Source organism: Euleptes europaea, chromosome 2 (assembly GCF_029931775.1).
Source record: "Euleptes europaea isolate rEulEur1 chromosome 2, rEulEur1.hap1, whole genome shotgun sequence".
In the NCBI taxonomy this organism is placed as follows: Eukaryota; Metazoa; Chordata; class Lepidosauria; order Squamata; family Sphaerodactylidae; genus Euleptes; species Euleptes europaea.
In genome coordinates this window covers 36,096,498-36,114,758 of record NC_079313.1, presented here as the reverse complement: position 1 = coordinate 36,114,758, position 18,261 = coordinate 36,096,498, and the positions used below count along the sequence as shown (strand labels likewise).

At 41.0% G+C, this 18,261-nt stretch overlaps 1 protein-coding gene across 1 annotated transcript in view; it reads right to left on the bottom strand.

Moving 5' to 3' along the window:
- NEK7 (NIMA related kinase 7) overlaps positions 1-17,892 on the bottom strand; it is a 59,222-nt gene extending 41,330 nt beyond the window's left edge. The window contains exons 1-4 of the mRNA XM_056844533.1: positions 17,808-17,892; positions 13,260-13,400; positions 3,631-3,693; positions 610-720 (exon numbers count right to left, since the gene is read on the bottom strand). Coding sequence (XP_056700511.1) covers positions 610-720; positions 3,631-3,693; positions 13,260-13,400; positions 17,808-17,864 — 372 coding nt within the window. The 5' untranslated portion in view covers positions 17,865-17,892. The remainder of the gene's footprint in view (positions 1-609; positions 721-3,630; positions 3,694-13,259; positions 13,401-17,807) is intronic.
- Positions 17,893-18,261: the final 369 nt, after the last annotated feature.

Genomic DNA, 18,261 nt, shown 5'->3' with positions numbered 1-18,261 from the left:
ATACCAAATCAACAAACACTGCATGTAATAATCCAAGCATTCCAGTAATGGTCTTGTGTAGACACTGGTCCAAAGCCTTCCCACATTACCATGACTGTCACTGGAACTGCTTGCAATATCTTTCCATTAATACTGGGAGCAGTCCTCAAAGGCTCTCAGGTTGACTTTGCAGTAAACATATTTTTGAGTTAAAATTGCTGTTGCCAAAATTTTAACTTGCAGCTAGTTTTTACACCTGAATTATAACAATTCGTAAAAGGGAACATTTATAATGGAAATACCGGCGAAATATACTATGGCAGCAAAATGCCAGATGTGGAGTGCAGTAGTTGATCTCTTATTCCTTTCTGCCTTTTCTTGCACTTGTGTAAATAAGGTGCAAACTTTGAAAGCCAGTTACACATGTGCAGGCCTCAGCCGTCTGGATAGAATTTACACATTTGTAACCGGGAATAGAATTACAACTCTTTTTTTAATTCATTCTATGCAATGATCCAAATGTGAATTAAACCCTGAGTAATGAAAAGCAAATAAGTTAAAAACTAAAAACGTTGTTCATATTCCAAATAAAGAACTAATAAACTCTACTAAGATTAAAAAAACACCTACCTTGATCATTCTAGAAAGATCACCAGCATCTGCTAATTCCAGCACTATATTTAATTCATTGTCTTCACTAAACGAGGCATAGTATTTAATTACATTTGGATGATTCAATTGCTAGAAAAATAAAGATATTTCAATTTATAGTTGAATAATCACATATGGAGATATTAATACATTAATCTGATGATAAATCCTTGTCAAATAATAAATATTAGAGGAGATAAAATAGGCGTGATAGCTGGAACAAGTAATAGGGATACTTTAACAGTTTTAACATAGATATTCAAGACCCCATAGAAGAAAGTAAAATATAAAAGTAAAATAAAAGTAAGTTTTATTATCACACAAAGTTTTATCATCATCACATAAAGTAGATTTTAACATAATTTCAATGGTTAGTCTTAAATGATATATAATAGTACATAAGAAGAGAAATAGATAACATTATAACACGATATTTTGCAAAGGAAGGTAGTAGTACGAATCGTTAGAATAGTTGGTCAATTTAGGAGAAAGTAAAGCACATTTGCTATGTTGTGTTATGTTGGATGTTATGTAGTTAGGTTGTATGTTAAGATGTAAGCTTTGTTTTATGTGTATGTTGAAGTTTAAAAAAAAATAATACAAAAAGAAGTTCAATTTATTTCAGCATATGCTTTCAAGAGTCAAAGCTAACTTCACCAGATGCATAGTGTCCATCTTGGATGGCACATACTCTCAGCCCTGGCCCTGGCTAGTATTTGGATGGGAGACCTCCAAGGAATACCAGGGTCGTAATGTGGAGGCAGGCAATGGCAAACCACCTATGGATGTCTCTTGCCTTGAAAACCCTACAGGGTCACCATAAGTCAGCTGTGACTTGATGACAAAACACACACACGCAGAATTAATACTTAAAGACACTATGAGTGCATTCCTAAGGAGAGTTACTCCAGTCTAAGCCAATTCATTTCAGTGGGCTTAGACTGGAGTAACTCTCCTTAGGAACGTGCTGTAAGTATTAATTCTGTGTGTGTTTTGCCATCAAGTCACAGTGTTTTGCCATCAAGGGTTTTCAAGGCAAGAGACATCCATAGGTAGGTTGCAATTGCTTGCCTCCGCGTCATGATCCTGACATTCCTTGGAGGTCTCCCATCCAAATACTGGCCAGTATGTGACGGGCCCAAGGTCACCCAGCAAGTTTCCATGGAAGAGTGGTGATTCAAACCTGGGTTTCCCAGGTCCTAGTCCAACACCTTAACCACTACACCACACTGGCTCTCATGTATTAATACTACTGTACTGTAATATTACTACAACTGTAATAAGGAATCTGTTTTGAGTCTCAGCAAGAAAGGCACACTGTAAGTGAAGTAAATTAATTAAAAAATTAAAATTAGGCTTTCCTTCTAAAACAGAGAGATAGTAATTTATGCTTATTAAATCATAAGCTATCTCAAAAAAAGCACATATATCTAGCTTTTAGTATCACATGAATTCATTTTAGTATATTTGATTAAATTCATTCAGTGGCTTAAAAGGCTGATAGGATCACAACTTCTTTTTCTAATTTATTCTATGCAATGATCCAAATGTGAATTAAATCCCGGGGTAATTAAAAGCAAATAAATACAAAATTATACGTCAAAGTTATACGTCAATCTTGCAGACTTGTATCTTGCACAAGTCAGTCTCTGTTTATGCTGCCTTGAACCATCTGTCCACACTTAAGCCTTTCTTTGCTTCCCACTACAGCATACAACTTCTGGCAAACACTCCCATCTTTCTCTTTGTGCTGAGAACATCCTGATTACTGGCCCCTGGCAGAGCTGGTGTCTACTCTAGTTTCTGGCCAATACCAGGGAAATGCTGGAATGGTAAGGCAGGGACAGATTCAGTAGGGTCAGCAAGTTGAGAGAGGACCCAGCAAGGTAAGGCAGGGCAGGCCAAGCCAAGGCCCCACAAGGCAATGCAAAGGCAGATGAAAAAGGTGAGTATCACATCTTGTTCCCGGTGCAGGATGGCTGCACTTCAAGAACATAGCCCAGTTGCTCTATTGTTAGTCTGCAGCAGGGGTTCCCCAACATGGTACCAGTGGGCATCAATGGTGCCTGTCAAGTGTTTTTAGAAAGTGGGCAGGGCCAGGTGGGACATTTGCCCAGCAGAGTTCCTATTTGGCTGTGCATGCTTTGTTTTTTTAACTGCTTTCGCAGCAGCTACCACAACACAACAATCATTACTGTGTGACTAAAGGTAAGCTATGCGAGAAAATATTTTTAAACAATATATTCATTTTAAAAGGCATCCGCTTAAGATGTGATTCTGCCCAAAATATTGACGAGTTATGCATAACCTCACTCCTTGACATTTCGTGGTTTGCTCTTGCCTTCTGTGGCAGCCAATTTGTGGTGGAGCCCACCACCCTGTGTGAGAATGCCAAAAGTGCCCACAGGCTCAAAAAGGTTGGGGATCTCTGGTCTAGATCAAGTAAGAGTTTAAATAAGGGCAGTGTGTGTCTCAGGCAGACATATAACCAAGCATTAAAAGCATTTTTTAAGTGAGAAGTGCTGTAATGTTAATATGAATCACTATCAAATTCTCCTGGAGTCTAGGTAGCTTGCGCAAGATTTAAATGGCTTGATTTCACCAATAATTTTTTTTAAGCCTGCAACTCTACTTCTTATCTCTTCAGAATTCTAACACTGATCACAAGGCAAAGCTAAAAAGGAATGTTGATTCAAGGCACACCTCTCCACCTCTGAAAGAGAGCATACTTCACAGCAGCTCAGCTAAGGGATTTTCTTAAGCATTCTTCTCTTTCTGCCAAGTTGTCCTATAGTGCTTTGGAGGTGCATGATGATACACAACTTAAGAAATCAATATAACTCCGAAGTTTAATAAATCCACACTGAGAGGTAGTCATTAATATTGTAACCTAGATGAAAGGGTTTTATTATTGGATACCGGTAATTTCTTAACTGTTTCCATCAACAGGAAAATGCTGAATTGCACTTTAATCCATATTATCTTTAATAAAAGATTTACCTTAAGAAGATCTATTTCTTTGATGCAGTCGGCACGGGCCTTGGCATCCATTAAATCAAATATCTTTTTAAAGAAAAGAAGAAAAAAATATAATTAGCTTTTACTAATTTTATGAAAAATTTGCAGAAAATATATCTTTAATGTAACCAAAGAGTATGCAATCCATGGTGTAAATTGGCAACTTCCAAACTACGCTCGCTAGAGTGCTGCAAAAGAGCTGTGCCCCAAGAAACCCAATAATTAAATTTAAAGCCCCTGTGGATCCAGCACAGGCTTCCACAAAGGAAGCCGCCTGTTATGTCTCCGCATAATCCACAGCTCCAGTTTTACCTTCTTGCAAGTCAGCCTCAACTGGAAATGGGTAATTGCCATGTGTCTGCAATGGATGCAATTGTATTATTCGATCACTCCAATGCAGGCACACAGTGGAATTGCATGACTTTCATGAGTCACTGCTGCAGGCTTGACTCTCATGTCAAGAAGCATGCCCAGATCAATGACTCATACAGAAACATGTAGGTCAGCTCCACTAAGGGACAGTAGATCTTTAAAAAAATCTTTAAGACTGAAGTATGCCTTGAATTTTAGTTCAGAAAATGAGTGCACTTCAACTCTCCAGTATAAAATAAAACATAGTGTTTTGTAATGCATTTAGAAAATGGTTCAAATTATTAGCATGGTTATAATCGAGATAATGATTTAAGTCTGGATAGAGTGTAGTAGTTCAGGGAGCATCAAACTTTACTGAGCACTCTCCCCATTTTTGCTCTTCAAAACAGACTCCTTCCACACTAACTGTGAACATCTAAATACACATGTAGTGGAGACTAGGGGAAGGAAAAGCAAACAGCTTTGCCAATGGATGTTTACAAAGCAGCCTGGATCCTCATAAAAAAAGAAAACCCTTTCAATGGAGAGAGAAGCTTGTAGGGTATAATTTTAACCAGCCAGTCAGTTAAGGAAAGAGGACCTTTTAAAAGAAACACACCCTAGAATTCTCTCTATGCTACTCCCTGCACTCCCTACTAATGCTACAATGATAGAAAGCAAACACACTAGGAAGTGAGTTATGATTCAGGAAGCTAAGTGGCAGAACAGAACAAAAACAAGATAAGTAACATGAATGGAACGTTAAGAGTAAAAAAAATAACATCTGACTAATAAGGGTAGGGGAGAGTTGTTCTAGCCCTGCATATTCAGTTTTGATGAAATATTGAAATTCAAGCCAGAGTTGATGGAAAACACAGAAACAAACATCCCACCCTGCTGTTGCTCCAAATCTGAAAGCCAGAATGAAGACACCACTCTTGCTTAAATCACCTTGGACTTAAAATCCCAAAACTTGGTACCTATGTTAGCTTCTAAGGGTCTGATTACCTTTGGGGGAAATGGGCGTGTTCTAGGGCTGTTAGAAAAAAAATTCGGGAAAATTCGAGTTCGGTTTTATTTGCCTTTTTTTCAGGAAAACCCAAATGCCGAATTTCGTATACCGATAAAGATAAGAATTCGGCTTTAAATTCAGGTTTCCTGAAAAATTTGGCCATTTAAACCCATTGCGTGGCTTGTTGTGATGCCTGGGGGGCATTTTTGCAGGCAGAGGTCCCATATTATCAGGGTAGCTGGAAGAGACTCTCCTTGCAAGAACCCCCTAGTTTGGTGAAGATTGGGTTAGGGGTTCCAAAGTTATGGGGTCTGGAAGAGGTCATTCCCTTCCTCCATTAAAACCAATGCAAACACTTTGTATTGGTCCCTATGGAGGAAGGGGCAACCTCTTCCAGACCCCATAACTTCGGAACCCCTGACCCAATGTTCACCAAACATGGGGGTTCTTGCAAGGAAAGTCCCTTCCAGCTACCCTGAAAATATGGGACCTTTACCTGCAAAAACGCCTCCCCTCAGAGCTTCGCGAACAAAAAAGCCCATTGTGCAGATACGTGTGAGAATTCTGTGACCCAGTTCACACTGCGTGTGGGAGGAAACCACTAATTGGATTTTTCTCACATATTCGCACAATGGTCTTTTTTGTTTGCAAAGCTCCTATTTTTGCAGGTAGCTGGAAGGGACTCTCCTTGCAAGAACCCCCAAGTTTGGTGACCGAAGTGTTTGCATTGGACTTCAATGGAGGAAGGTGGGCGACCTCTTCCAGACCCATAACTTCTGGAACCCCTGACCCAATCTTCACCAAAATTGGGGGTTCTTGCAAGGAGAGTCCTTTCCAGCTACTCTGAAAATTTGGGACCTCTACTCACAAAAATGCCCCCCAGGAGCTTCGCAAATAAAAAAAAAACCCATAGGCTAACATGGGTGGGAAATTTTCCCAGCCCATTTTCTCCTTTCCTAACAACTAATGCAAGCAAGCCAGCCAATCCCTACACAACCACTAGACAACCTAACGTCACAACCTAGCTACCTAGAAGCACAACAAACCACATGGAGAATTCTATGCCAGCTGAGACTCTTTACAACAAACCCAAAACATAAGACACCAGAACAAAATCCAAAGTGGGGGCCCTTTTGCCATCCCTTACCAAACCTACACTATGCACACAGCGGAGGCTGGACACAGCAGCACCCAGGCACGCTCTGGCAGACATGCCCCACAAAAAACCCGTCCAGCCGCATGATACCAGGTAGCTGGAGGTCTGGGGGCACTGCTGCCAGCCCAGATGTGGAGTCAACCAAGCCAATCCAACGCACAGTGCCAAACCCAACAACAATAACCAGGCATGCAATAAGGATATACAAACCCACCAGCAGCCAAGTAAAATGGCTCCCCCCCCCCACACACACACACACATACATACACAGAATTAAAGAAACCAAACAGGCAACACTTAAGCAGGAACCAAACTAACCTTTAACACTTTTAAAGAGGAATCAAAAAGGAATTAAACAGGAATTTAAGCAGTTATGAGCAATAACAACTACAAAGTGTTGAAACCAATGTTAATTCAGTCCCAGAAATCCCTCCCCTTGCTTGCATGCAGCCAAGTTTAGGGAAAAAAAGCCCCAAATGAAATAAAATGATAGGGTCTCAAACTTTTAGATGTCATCTCTTCTCCTAGAGATAGCAGGCAGGAAATAATCCAATGGAAGAAGCAGGCTGTAATCCACCAGGTCAGCTCACGATGAGGCCAGCAGGAGCAAAAGCCAAGGTTTTTGCGCCAGAACAAACTCTCTCTCTCTCTGTGAGCAACAGCCAGTAGAGAGAGACCAGGTAGTATAGCCTTTGGCCAAAACACAGAAAAGTTTGAATGGAGAATCCAGCTTCTGTGACTGGCCGAAGACACTCTCCTCTCAGGGCTAGCCACTGTCTGGGAGTTAAATTCCCCCCTCCCCCTTGTTAGGCTGTCCAGGCAAGGTAAGTTGCACCAAGGAGAGCTTTCTCCTTGCAAAAACGCAGGAAATAGCTTCCTCCATTAAAGATACATTGTATCTCTATGGAGGAGTCAAGCGAACTTTCCCACCATTTAAAGCCCGGCTGCTCCATTGCGATACATAGCGAAGATTGCACTAAAGAATCTGCCTACAGCCACTTTGCCAATGCTTTTCAATGGAGGAGGATGGGGGTGACCCATTCCAGACCCACTCCGGACCCCCTGACCCAATCTTTACCAAACTTGGGGGTTCTTGCAAGGAGAGGCCCTTCTAGCTACCCTGGCAATTAGGGACCTCTACCTGCAAAAATGCCCCCCAGGAGCCATGGAAAGGTGTTCCTGAAAAAGCCAGATTTTCGGGAATGACAAATTTGGCTTTGCCAACCTCCCGGATTTTGTGGATTCGTAAACCCAAACTAGAAATTTACCAAAACTTTTTTTGGCTCGGTTTTTACCTAATCAACAGCCCTAGTGTGTTCAGATATTATGTGACTCTGAACATACCAGTGTGAATGTATTCAGTCTCCAACCAGAGCCCAAATCCACACTGAAATAGCCTGAGTGTAAGGAAGCTACTTTGGCCTGTCCAGAATACCTCTATCTTGTCTTGCTCTCAGTTGTATCATCTCTAAACCTATTTTTAGCTCCCTATTGTCCTACCAACTCCATCCCTGCCTGCCTCCTCTGCTTCAGAAGCAGCAAATCTGACTTTAAAGATTGCAGGTGCTATATATCTTAGTTCTCCATCTGCTTCTCCTACAGATGTGGAAGCTAGACACATGGTTGCAAAACCCATTTTCCATCCTTACGGGTGCCAACCTCCAGGTAGCAGCTGGAGATCTCCCACTATTACAACTGATCGCCAGCCAATAGAGAGCAATTCACCTGGAGAAAATGGCTGCTTTGGCAATTGGACTCTATGGCACTGAAGTCCCTTGCCTCCCCAAACCCCGCCCTCCTCAGGCTCCACCCCAAAAACCTCCTGCCAGTGGCAAAGAGGGACCTGGCAACCTTACATCCTGTACTAGTACTGATCCTAAATATCCTAGAGTAGATACAGGAAGAAGGTACCCTGTAGTCCATCAGTGGGCCTTCAAACTGCTGGGGTTCTTGCAAAAAATACTGACCTAAGGGATATTTGGGTCTTATCCAGAAAGATACATAAGAAAGAATACATACGTATGCGATTACTGTAAAGAGATCCTGAGCGTGCACCTTTGCTTTCTTATATTTCACACAAAATGAAAGACCGCCAAAAAATAAGTAGACTACATAAAAAAGAAGTTAGCCCATCTGTAACGTAAAGAGTAATGTGTGTGACTGATCCTGTGAATGCCAACTACATACTTTTCTCATAATCACTGGCTGTGGTTAGATATTTCCAGAAGGTAGCCATGTTGGTCTGCCGCCGAACAGCTAGATTCGAGTCCAGTAGCACCTTAGAGACCAACAAAATGTTTGAGGTGTAAACTTTTAAGAGTCAAAACTCCCTTTGCTTGTATCTAACCAAGGAAGCTTTGCCTCTCAAAAGCCTTTACCCTGCAAATTTTATTGGTCTCTAAGGCGCCACTGGATTCAAATCTGGTTGCATTTAGTCACTGCTATTTGTGCAGCAAACTCCGGTTAATCTATCAAACACAGTTAACAATTCCCAGCTGGTAAATAAAAGCACTTGCTGTTTTGTTTCTTCTCTCCTATCCCCCAACAGGAAGATACCCACGACTTCTGTGGCCAGGCAGCTACAAGTACATGGCACTACTCATACTGTGCTCTGTGCTTTCAGTTATCACAAACAAACCACAATTAGTATAAACTGTGGTCAACAAACCAGGTACAAACATTAGTTTGAAACCCAACCAACCAAGTCCAATTTATTAGATGATCTGAGTTCAAATGTAAGAACTAACCAAAATTTCATCAGCTTATCAAGAGGTCTAAATGCAGCTTCTGTGTCTGATCAGGATCCAGTTTACCGGTGAAGTTTCTCTATACTAAATCTTTCTTCAATCTGTAGATTAAGATTTTACCAGTGGGGAAATGCACAGTATTAAAATTATACTGAGCAACTATGCTTCTTTTTTTGTTTAAATACTTTTTAGCTCTACTTTTGTTTAAATACTTTTTAGCTCTACTTTAGAAGAAGAGGAGGAGGAGCAGGAGCAGGAAGAGGAAGAGGAGATAGTTTTTATACCATGCTTTTCTCTACCTTTGAGGAGTCTCAAAGCAGTTTACAATCGCTTTCCTTCCCCCCCCCCATAACAGACACCTTGTGAGGTAGGTAGGGATGAGAGAGTTCTGAGAGAACTGTGACTAGCCCAAGGTCACCCAGCAGGCTTCATGTGGAGGAGTGGGAAATCAAACCCGGTTCTTCGGATTAGAGTCTGCCACTCTTAACCACTACACTACGCTGGCTTTCCTTTTCAAATGTGTCCAAGCAACACACACCTGGGACCGATTAAATTGATTGCCTCAGAAGAATTCCAAAAGGCAGGATTACTATATAAGAGAAGTTGCTCTTTGTTTGTGGTTTACTACAGAGGAGCCCATTAACACACTATTAATAAGGTTGTGTTACCATTTCCCTGAGTAGTCCCTAACTATTGCAGTCTTGCATTTTTATGACAAATATATCAGTTCTCTTTGGCTAATATCAACCAGCAAAGGAGCTTCAAATGCTAGAGGAACAGTTTAATTACAATGCTCCTAGTTGCTGATTTGGTAATCTACAATTCTCCTTTGAAATGTTTTATGCAATCTTTACTTTTCTCAAAAAGAGCCCAATAATATGTGGAAATGACATTAGCTAGCCGAAAGCTGTGTGTCATATTAATACCTGTTATTTTTCACAAGGGGTTTCATAAACTTGAGAACTATTAATATAAACTTACACATTCCACTTAGTATCTGCGCCTAAGTCTCTTGAAAACAAGTACCGTAGTCATGTACTAATGAGGACATCAAGAAGGCCTTTTAAAATTTCTTAAGTCTATTTGTTACCAGGATCCAAAGTACACTAACTTTGGATGCATTGTAAATGCTGTTTGTTTCATTATCTGCATGTTGCAGCTGAATACAAATACAAGCACTTTCAAGGAAGTCTGTAGGGACTGAACTGAAAAAGCTCAAGACACTATACTGCCCAATACATTACCAAGAATTTTGAACATAAAATCCAACAAATTAAGGCAGTCTAAATATTTTTGTGGTCACAATGAAACTTTACTGATGCACACTTGAAAAAGTGGCTAGAAATCATCTCCCTTCTCTGCACCCATAGCTCCATAAAAGTTCTAGAAGATTAAAAAAGGGTGTGTGTGTCAGAACTCTTTCATACGCACATACATTATTTCTTTGGTATTTTGGACATTTTTATTTAGGACATTTTATTTGTTTTCTGAGTGGAAGGGCTGGGTTAATGAGATGATGGTGGCAAGTGAGAGAATGGGCAAGGGTTTCCCTTTGGGAGAAGGGAAGACTTATTCTGAAGGAGGGATTACACTTAGCGAACAAATCTTTTGGGTAAGAGACAAAGAGGTGGATGGAATGCAGGGTATTTGCACCAAGGTGAATATATATAGTTTTGGTAAGAGGTGGGTATCTATGGTGAGATTCACAGGGATGTGGGTTTTGAGTTATGGGTGTGGGAATTTTGAATTGCTAATGTGATTTACTATTCTAGGTTCTTGATGCTTCTGAAATCTGATGTGGGGTAACAAATTACCTATAAGAATGTAAGCAACAGAAAGCTACCCGACCAGCCTAACAAAATACCGAGTAACAGTTCTGAATAGTATAAAACTAGAAATTCTTCTTTATGATTAATTAGTTCTAATTTAATCCTCAAGAGGCAATTCACTGACAACGAACAATGAATAATTAATTTATGTGCTAGATCAAAGGATTCCTTTTATCTAGGTATTAAGAGTTGAAATGAAAAAGACAAAACATGGAACTATGTAAGGCGCAAAATGCAATGAATTTAGTGGAGAGAATTCTGGTGACACATTTCAACCTTCCTGAGTAGATGAGGCTGGCTAAAAATTACACTGAGTTCAGTAGCAAAAACAAAAACTTACTGTTGCTGGGCAATTATATATCCTATCGCATTCTGAAGTTTTTAAAAAAGTTCAGTAAAGAACAGCAAGCTTTATTTAGTTGTGCTCCTTTTGATATTTTATATTGTGATTTAATGATACCCCACCCCACTTACAAAACAACAAAAGATCTTATAACTTAGATTTGTCTGACAGCACACTATGCAACATGCAAGCAAGCTGAAGACAGTTTAAGCAACATTTTAATGCTTCATAGACTTGCAGACAGAAAGTTTGCTGATGAGTAAATAATTTGATTTGAACAACCTTTGTAAAAACAAATGACAGGGTTTAATCCTATACTTTTGCTTAACTGAGCATAACTGATCCTACGAGGCGCTAGCCAAAAAGTGCTTTTGATGGGATGGGGTCTAAAAACCCCTCTACTGGAATACCACCATAATAAACTGCACTGAGCATCAGCACCACAAGCTACCCCTGAACGTCTTGCTAAATAACAGAATGGATCCACACCATGGCAACACAGCAAAAGGATGAGATGACTGACTGAAACAAAACTAAGTATGGGCATTCTGCTCTTCTTGAAAAATCATTTGATGCACTAAAAGCACATGGAACGGAGACAGGAAAATAATCCAAAGAGAGAGAAGTTATGCCACTATGAATTTATTAAATAGTAGGAAAAGAATGAAACCTAACAAGGAAAAAAAAGGAAATGAGCTCACAAAGTAACAAAACCTAGAGAAGGTCCCTTTGTTGCCGTTCTCCTAAGGGATGTGATACACACTGAGCAGGGAAGGACTTGCCTGCACCTTGAAGCATGCATGTGGGGGCATCCCTCCTATCCAAGTGAAGGGGGAAGAGGGTCTGGTTCCCTACTCAGAGCTTTGAAAGATTCCATACTGTGGTTTGTGCATTCAGAAGACTACAAAAATAACGATGGCCTTGGAATGACCTACAACACAGTAGGATGTGCATGTTGATTTAGCTTTGCACATGATGCCACTGAGATTATTTTGGAGCTAGTCGCTGCCATTTTGACTGTTGCTGTCTCGTATATCTGGAAGGGGTTGGGAGGCTGTTCATACAAAATATAGCTTCCTCCTGAAAGAATTTGGGCAATATGGTGAGTAGATGGTTCCCTGCACAAGTTCATGGTCTGGTTCTACTGAAAGAAAGCTAATGCGTTTCTCTAATGCTTTGAGGTTTTTTTTTTACATATATATATTTTCCCCTGGGAAAGGAGATGCTGCAATTAAAAGCCAATCATATATTTTCTGCTCTGGGCTGCTTCATGGCCTGGCTGATCTGGGGCAACAGTATTGCGGGCTGCAATTTTTGTTCTAATCCCTAGGAATCAGCACAGCCAGCGACATGCCAGCATAACTGGTTTAGACTCTAAAAAAGTAAAGGTTGTCCTATGTGCAAGTCTCCTATAAAAGAGATTTCAAAGCTTTTTCGTTCCCTGATAACCAGACAGCTGGGGCTTTTCAACTCCTGCTGACATTACAAAATTGTGGGCCTCTTTTGCTTTTAATCTACTATGTAGCATTTAGTTATAAAAAATTTACCCCGCCCTTCTACATAAAAGCTCTTAAGGCAGGGCACAACAAAAAGCTAAAGACGGTCATATTTAAAACAATGGCTTATGCCATCTAATGTGCCATCTCATCAATGCAGCAGCAGCTCCTTCAACAGAACGGTTTTTCTTTCTGTGTCCAAGGAGTGAGCCATTTCTGCTTATTTCATTGCCTGGAGGCAGACTTGTAGTTTGATCCCCATACTGTGCCTTTAGGTCCAATTACCAGCAGGAGTACAATTTCGGACAGTACAATAGGCTGCAGTGAGAAGAGGAAGGTGGGGAAGCCATCTTCCTCTAGCACGACTGGTCAGGTTGCTTAGGCTCCAAGCCAATGAAATTAACATAAAACAGAACTAATCAGAAAAAAGAGCAATCTTGAACTAAGTAATACCAAGGCCCCACCAGCTTAAATTCAACATTGTAAAAAAAGCTGCAAACATGAGAGAACCAAACAGCAGTAAAACCAAAGCAGAATATGTCATAATGTCATAGCGGGTTTCTATATAGTTCTTCTCTTCATCATCCCAGCACCCTTATTTATGTAAAGGAGTATTTCATCAAGCCAACAATATCAGAAATTGAATTCTTCATACATACCAATCGACAGATCCTTACCTGCACCTTTTTTAAGGCTACTGGCACACCGTCCAACAAGCATGTGGCTCTGTACACTTCACTGAACTGTCCACGGCCGATCTTCTTCTCTATTCGGAAGTTGGCTAAAGTATTGTAGCCCATGTCAGGTCGCAAGGCTTTCTGCAGTCAAAGAATCAAGAACTTAATTTTATGGTACACAACATATTACATTATACAGTGGAGTATGCACAGTCATCATCTCCCTCAACCAGTTGTTCATTCCATTCACTTTAATAACATGAACTTGAGAAACCTACACATACAGATAGGTCACAATGGGTAGCCGTGTTAGTCTGTCACTAGCAGGAGAAAAGAGCAAGAGTCTGGTAGCACCTTAAAGACTAACAAAATTTCTGGCAGGGTATGAGCTTTTGTAAGCCACAGCTCACTTCTTCCGATACAGATAGAAAGTGATTCCATCTATCCTTAAATAGAGATGAGTGAATTAGACATACAGAGTTCAGCATGTGTGCATCGGGGAACAGAGAGAACATTCTTTTACAGTTCAAGGCTCAGTTGGCCCAGTGCCCGGGCACAGTATTTAAAACAAATACCCTCAAAGTAGATGAGACTGTGGGAGGAGGAGGAGAGTGAAGAAACAGTAAATAGTGCTTTCATGAGACCTACTACCTCAGGTCAATATCATCAAGATAGATCCCCTGAGTGAAGTGACACAGAAGGAGACATACAGTTGGTCACCAACCACTGAGTCAGGGGACAAGGAAGCCGATGATAAGGTAAAACTCCTCTGCTGCATGGAATGAGAAGCTTGGATGCCCAGAAGGGAGGTTTCTCCTCATGGCTGGGGTAGTAGCCTCTGAGGCCAACAGAGAGACATGTTGGAAGTCCTATTTGCATTTCTTCAAAACGGTGTCTTCAAATCACACAACCAAGTAAAAAATAGCAGAGAGGAGCATCTTCTCTTAGGACCGAGTCTCACATCAGAGCCTGAATTCCATTAATAATGTGTAGTCTACTGAACCATCAAGAGGAACCAATAGCAGGCAGCTCCCTTCAGGATGTTAGGAGAGGTGAAAAAGATTATCATTCTTCTAGCCCTCCAAATAAGCAAGCTGTTATATACATGTGGAAAAAGAAAGCAGTCCTCAGAGTGTTTCTCCCCTGCCTCTTTACTCAACTGCTCCTACCAACAATTACCCAAATACCTCATTCATTGCTAGTGCCTCCCTGTACATGAATTCTCAAGTAAAAATTTGATTATGTGACCATCTATACCAGGGGTGGGGAACCTTCTTTCCGCCAAGGGCCATTTGGATATTTATAACATCATTCATGGGCCATACAAAGTTATCAACTTAAAAATTAGCCGACCAAGCCCCAAGCAAGCAGATGCCCCAGATGACCCCCCCCCCAGCGCAGGCAAGCAGGCAGGCATCCAACCGGCGGTGCATTCGCCAGTCTGGTGGCACAGGATGGTCTGTTGCACCAGCCTGGAGTATCCATCCAGCTACACGCCAGAGTTGCTCCGCGTGGATTCTACAGCCAGCTCCTGCTACCTCCGCCTGCAGGGATGAAATGAGGACACACTGGCTAAGAACTCCCCCCCCCCCACGCGCGCATTCTGTCCCTGCCCCCTTTAACCCCTCCAATGTCGCCACTTCCACCCCCAGCCCTCTTGAAGTACAGAGGGAATACGTTTCTCCATGGCCCGGGTGGGAAAGGGTTAACACAGTTTCTTGGGCGGTCCTAACAGCTCCATAGCTAACTACTCTTCTGCAAGGCAGGGGGAAGGTTCCTTTTCTCGGCAAAACAAACTCACATCCACCTTAAATAGAGGCTATTCCTGTCCGCAGGAGGGGATGGATCACCAGTCTTAGATCCTTCTGAGCTAGAGATCTGCCAGGATCCACGAAGGGCCAGACCTAATGATTTCATGGGCCTTAAACGGCCCCAGGGCTTGACGTTCCCCACCCCTGAACTATACTGTTTATTCCCTTTAGGTTTAATCATCTAAGGGTACTCCTGCTAAGTATTTAGGTTAATCACAACAGCTCCTCAAATTGCTAGTGTTAATAGAGATCTGCATCTGTTAGGATACATATTACATGCCTCTGGAAGGGCAAGAGAAATCAATGTGTATTTTCAGTAATATTAGCTATGTGGCTCCTAGATCAAAAAGGACATTAATTTTTTTTTCATTCATAGCCTTATTTATTGGGATAGTAGCTAAAACATCAAGTACAAAAATGGGACATCCAATACAAAATACAGGGCAGTTATAAAATGGCCATACTTTGGCCAGACCTATACAAATAATAACTACAAACAGCTTTAATGCTCCATATAGAGGCCAGGGAGACCATTACATAACCTGAATCCATCGTTTATTAACTATATTCACTATTACTCCAAAGTAACAGTAAGAAATTTAGCAACCACTTCAGAGAGCTGAAGGACATTAATTCTAGAGGTGGGGAAAACTTTCCTAGTATCTAGTGAACGTCCTATATTGCAAATATTTAGGGATTCCCCAAGCAATCAAAGGTGGTGAAGTACTCAGCACCAGAATACGATCCACAATGTCTCTCTGTTCTTAATTTTATCTGTTAATATTCTTAAATATGGTATACTTTAGAAAAGTCACATGGAATATATAAAAGGGTAAGTGTTGTAAGGGGTAAACTGAAAGTCACTGACACTTGGGTTGCTTTCTGTTCTGCACCCTAAACATTTTATATACCACAGTTCAAGTAACATCTCTTTTTATTAAGGATCTGCAAAACGGCAACAATTTTGTCACATCTTGCCTTTGTATTAGAATTTAAAAGCACAAACAGCAGTGATTCGAGGACCCTTGAAGTATGCAACTGGTCCTCTTTGAAATGTAATGGATACTGTAAATATGTCTAGGCTTTTGGCTCTCTGAAGCTGTCCATCACACAACTAAAAATAAATGAATATTCAATAGAACCACCGACGTCTGAATATGTAACGGCTTTGATAGAGATGGCATTGCACAGATTCAATGATGTAAATTCAAAAGGAACCTATGCAGGCTTAATGAGGTGATCTGTAGTGTTTGTAGTGAAAATACAGAAACTTGGGGAGTTCTCTCATTATTCAAATGCTCATGTTACAGAGATGAAGAATGTGGCTTCATTAAGATGGGGGGGGTTGTGATTTTTTTTTTTTTTAAGCCAGCATATATTTCAAAATTTGAATTGGGAATTGCATCCTCTGTCTGCGCAGTAACTTGACAAACATTAGCGTGAACTACTAAGGCAGTGTGACAACCGCATGCTGAGAGCAAAGTCTCACTAATGTGTTTTGGCATGCAGGTTTGTAATAACACATTTACATATGCAATGACCTACATTTGCATGTCAGATCACACACTGTCTGGCTTTATTAAGACCAGGCACCTCCCTGTGTTTGGCGGCCAGAGTGGCGAGAGAGGGCCAGAGGGCGGTGTTTTTTGGCAGTTGAGGGATGAACTGCCACTGAGGATTAGGCTGATATGGCCTGAGCATTAGACACTTCATTAGAGGTAATCTGTTTAACAGTGGGCAGTGTATGTAAACTTCACAGCCCATTTGCAGCACCTTCCCCCCCACACCCAATGGCCTTTCTTCAAAGGGCAGTGTGGCTGACTGACAGCTTGTCTCATCCGCTCCCTTGTCCTGTCATACAATTTCAACGTGGAGACCTGACATGAGAAGCACCATAGCTGCACATCTCCAACTATCACCCAGGTCTCCCTTCCAGCCACAACGCAATTTGGAAATAGAACAGGCTTGCACATAATTGGGGCATTGGTAGGTCAGAAAACATATTACAATACATTGTAGTCATCTTCAGACTGCATTTTAACTATTACATTTTTTTAAAAATCAGCAAGGACTTGTATGTGACAATGGGGTGATTTCTACGAACTCCCATGTATATATTGATGCTTATCTAGATCATCAATGCTCTCTCACATTCAGCACAAACATATCACTGCCTCCTTCCAACTATGGTTAGCAGATAAGAAGTCAGCCACATGCTGCCCTTCTCCCTTCCTGCTCTAGTGTAAATTCCTCCCTCCCTTCCCATGTCATCCTCAACCATGGCTTACCATTAAATCTGCAGCAATGATAACTCCAATTAATGCTAGCTTGACTATGAAGTGAGCTTGCAAACCTCATTTAAGAGGGAATTATACATCAATATTTTGCCATCCTTGCCTGTAAAGTATGATGTGCACCCATGAACTCTTCAGAACATGCTGTGGACGCCCACTAGGGAGTCATAACTGGCTAAATAGCCATGCCCACTGCATGCTCCTTCCCTTCACATATAAGGGCAGCACACTATGGTTATACAAGCAGCAAAACATGACTGCTGCATGACATGGAAGGCCTTCGACAATATTCTGGAAGGCCTAAAGTTCACATAATCTTTTCTGGGTGTGTGAAACAGAGATGAAAAACAGATGCATCTTTTTAAACACACTTTCTGATTTTAAAATACTTCCTTAATGCATCCCCTTACTACCTGTCCTTCATAACTCTTAGAATATCCTACCTGTGGCTGAAATTGAGGAACAGGAGGGCCCGGCATTCCTTGGGATTGCTCGTCCATTGCTTCCAATCACACTTTTGAATGACCTGCATAAAATTCCATGCAATTACATCTTATTATTCTGTGTAACCTTTCTTCTTTTTATTATTTATACAGCACTGTTATTACATACCACATACACAGACTTTACTAAGTAACACAAGCAAAAGAGTGATACAATATTCAGGGAGAGAGAACCGAGGCAAGAGAAAACAGGAAAATAACCTGTGTACATGCAGTCACATGTATTTAGGGGTTAGTTTCTATAGAAAAGGATGAACATTAAAGTTTTTTTTCTTAACTGTTTAAGGGATTTGGGCAATTACTAACACAAGATAAATATAATATATAGTTTATAGTATAGTAGTTGGTGCTGGGGTGGTCAGAGCATTGGGCTAGGATTGCAGAAACCCAGGTT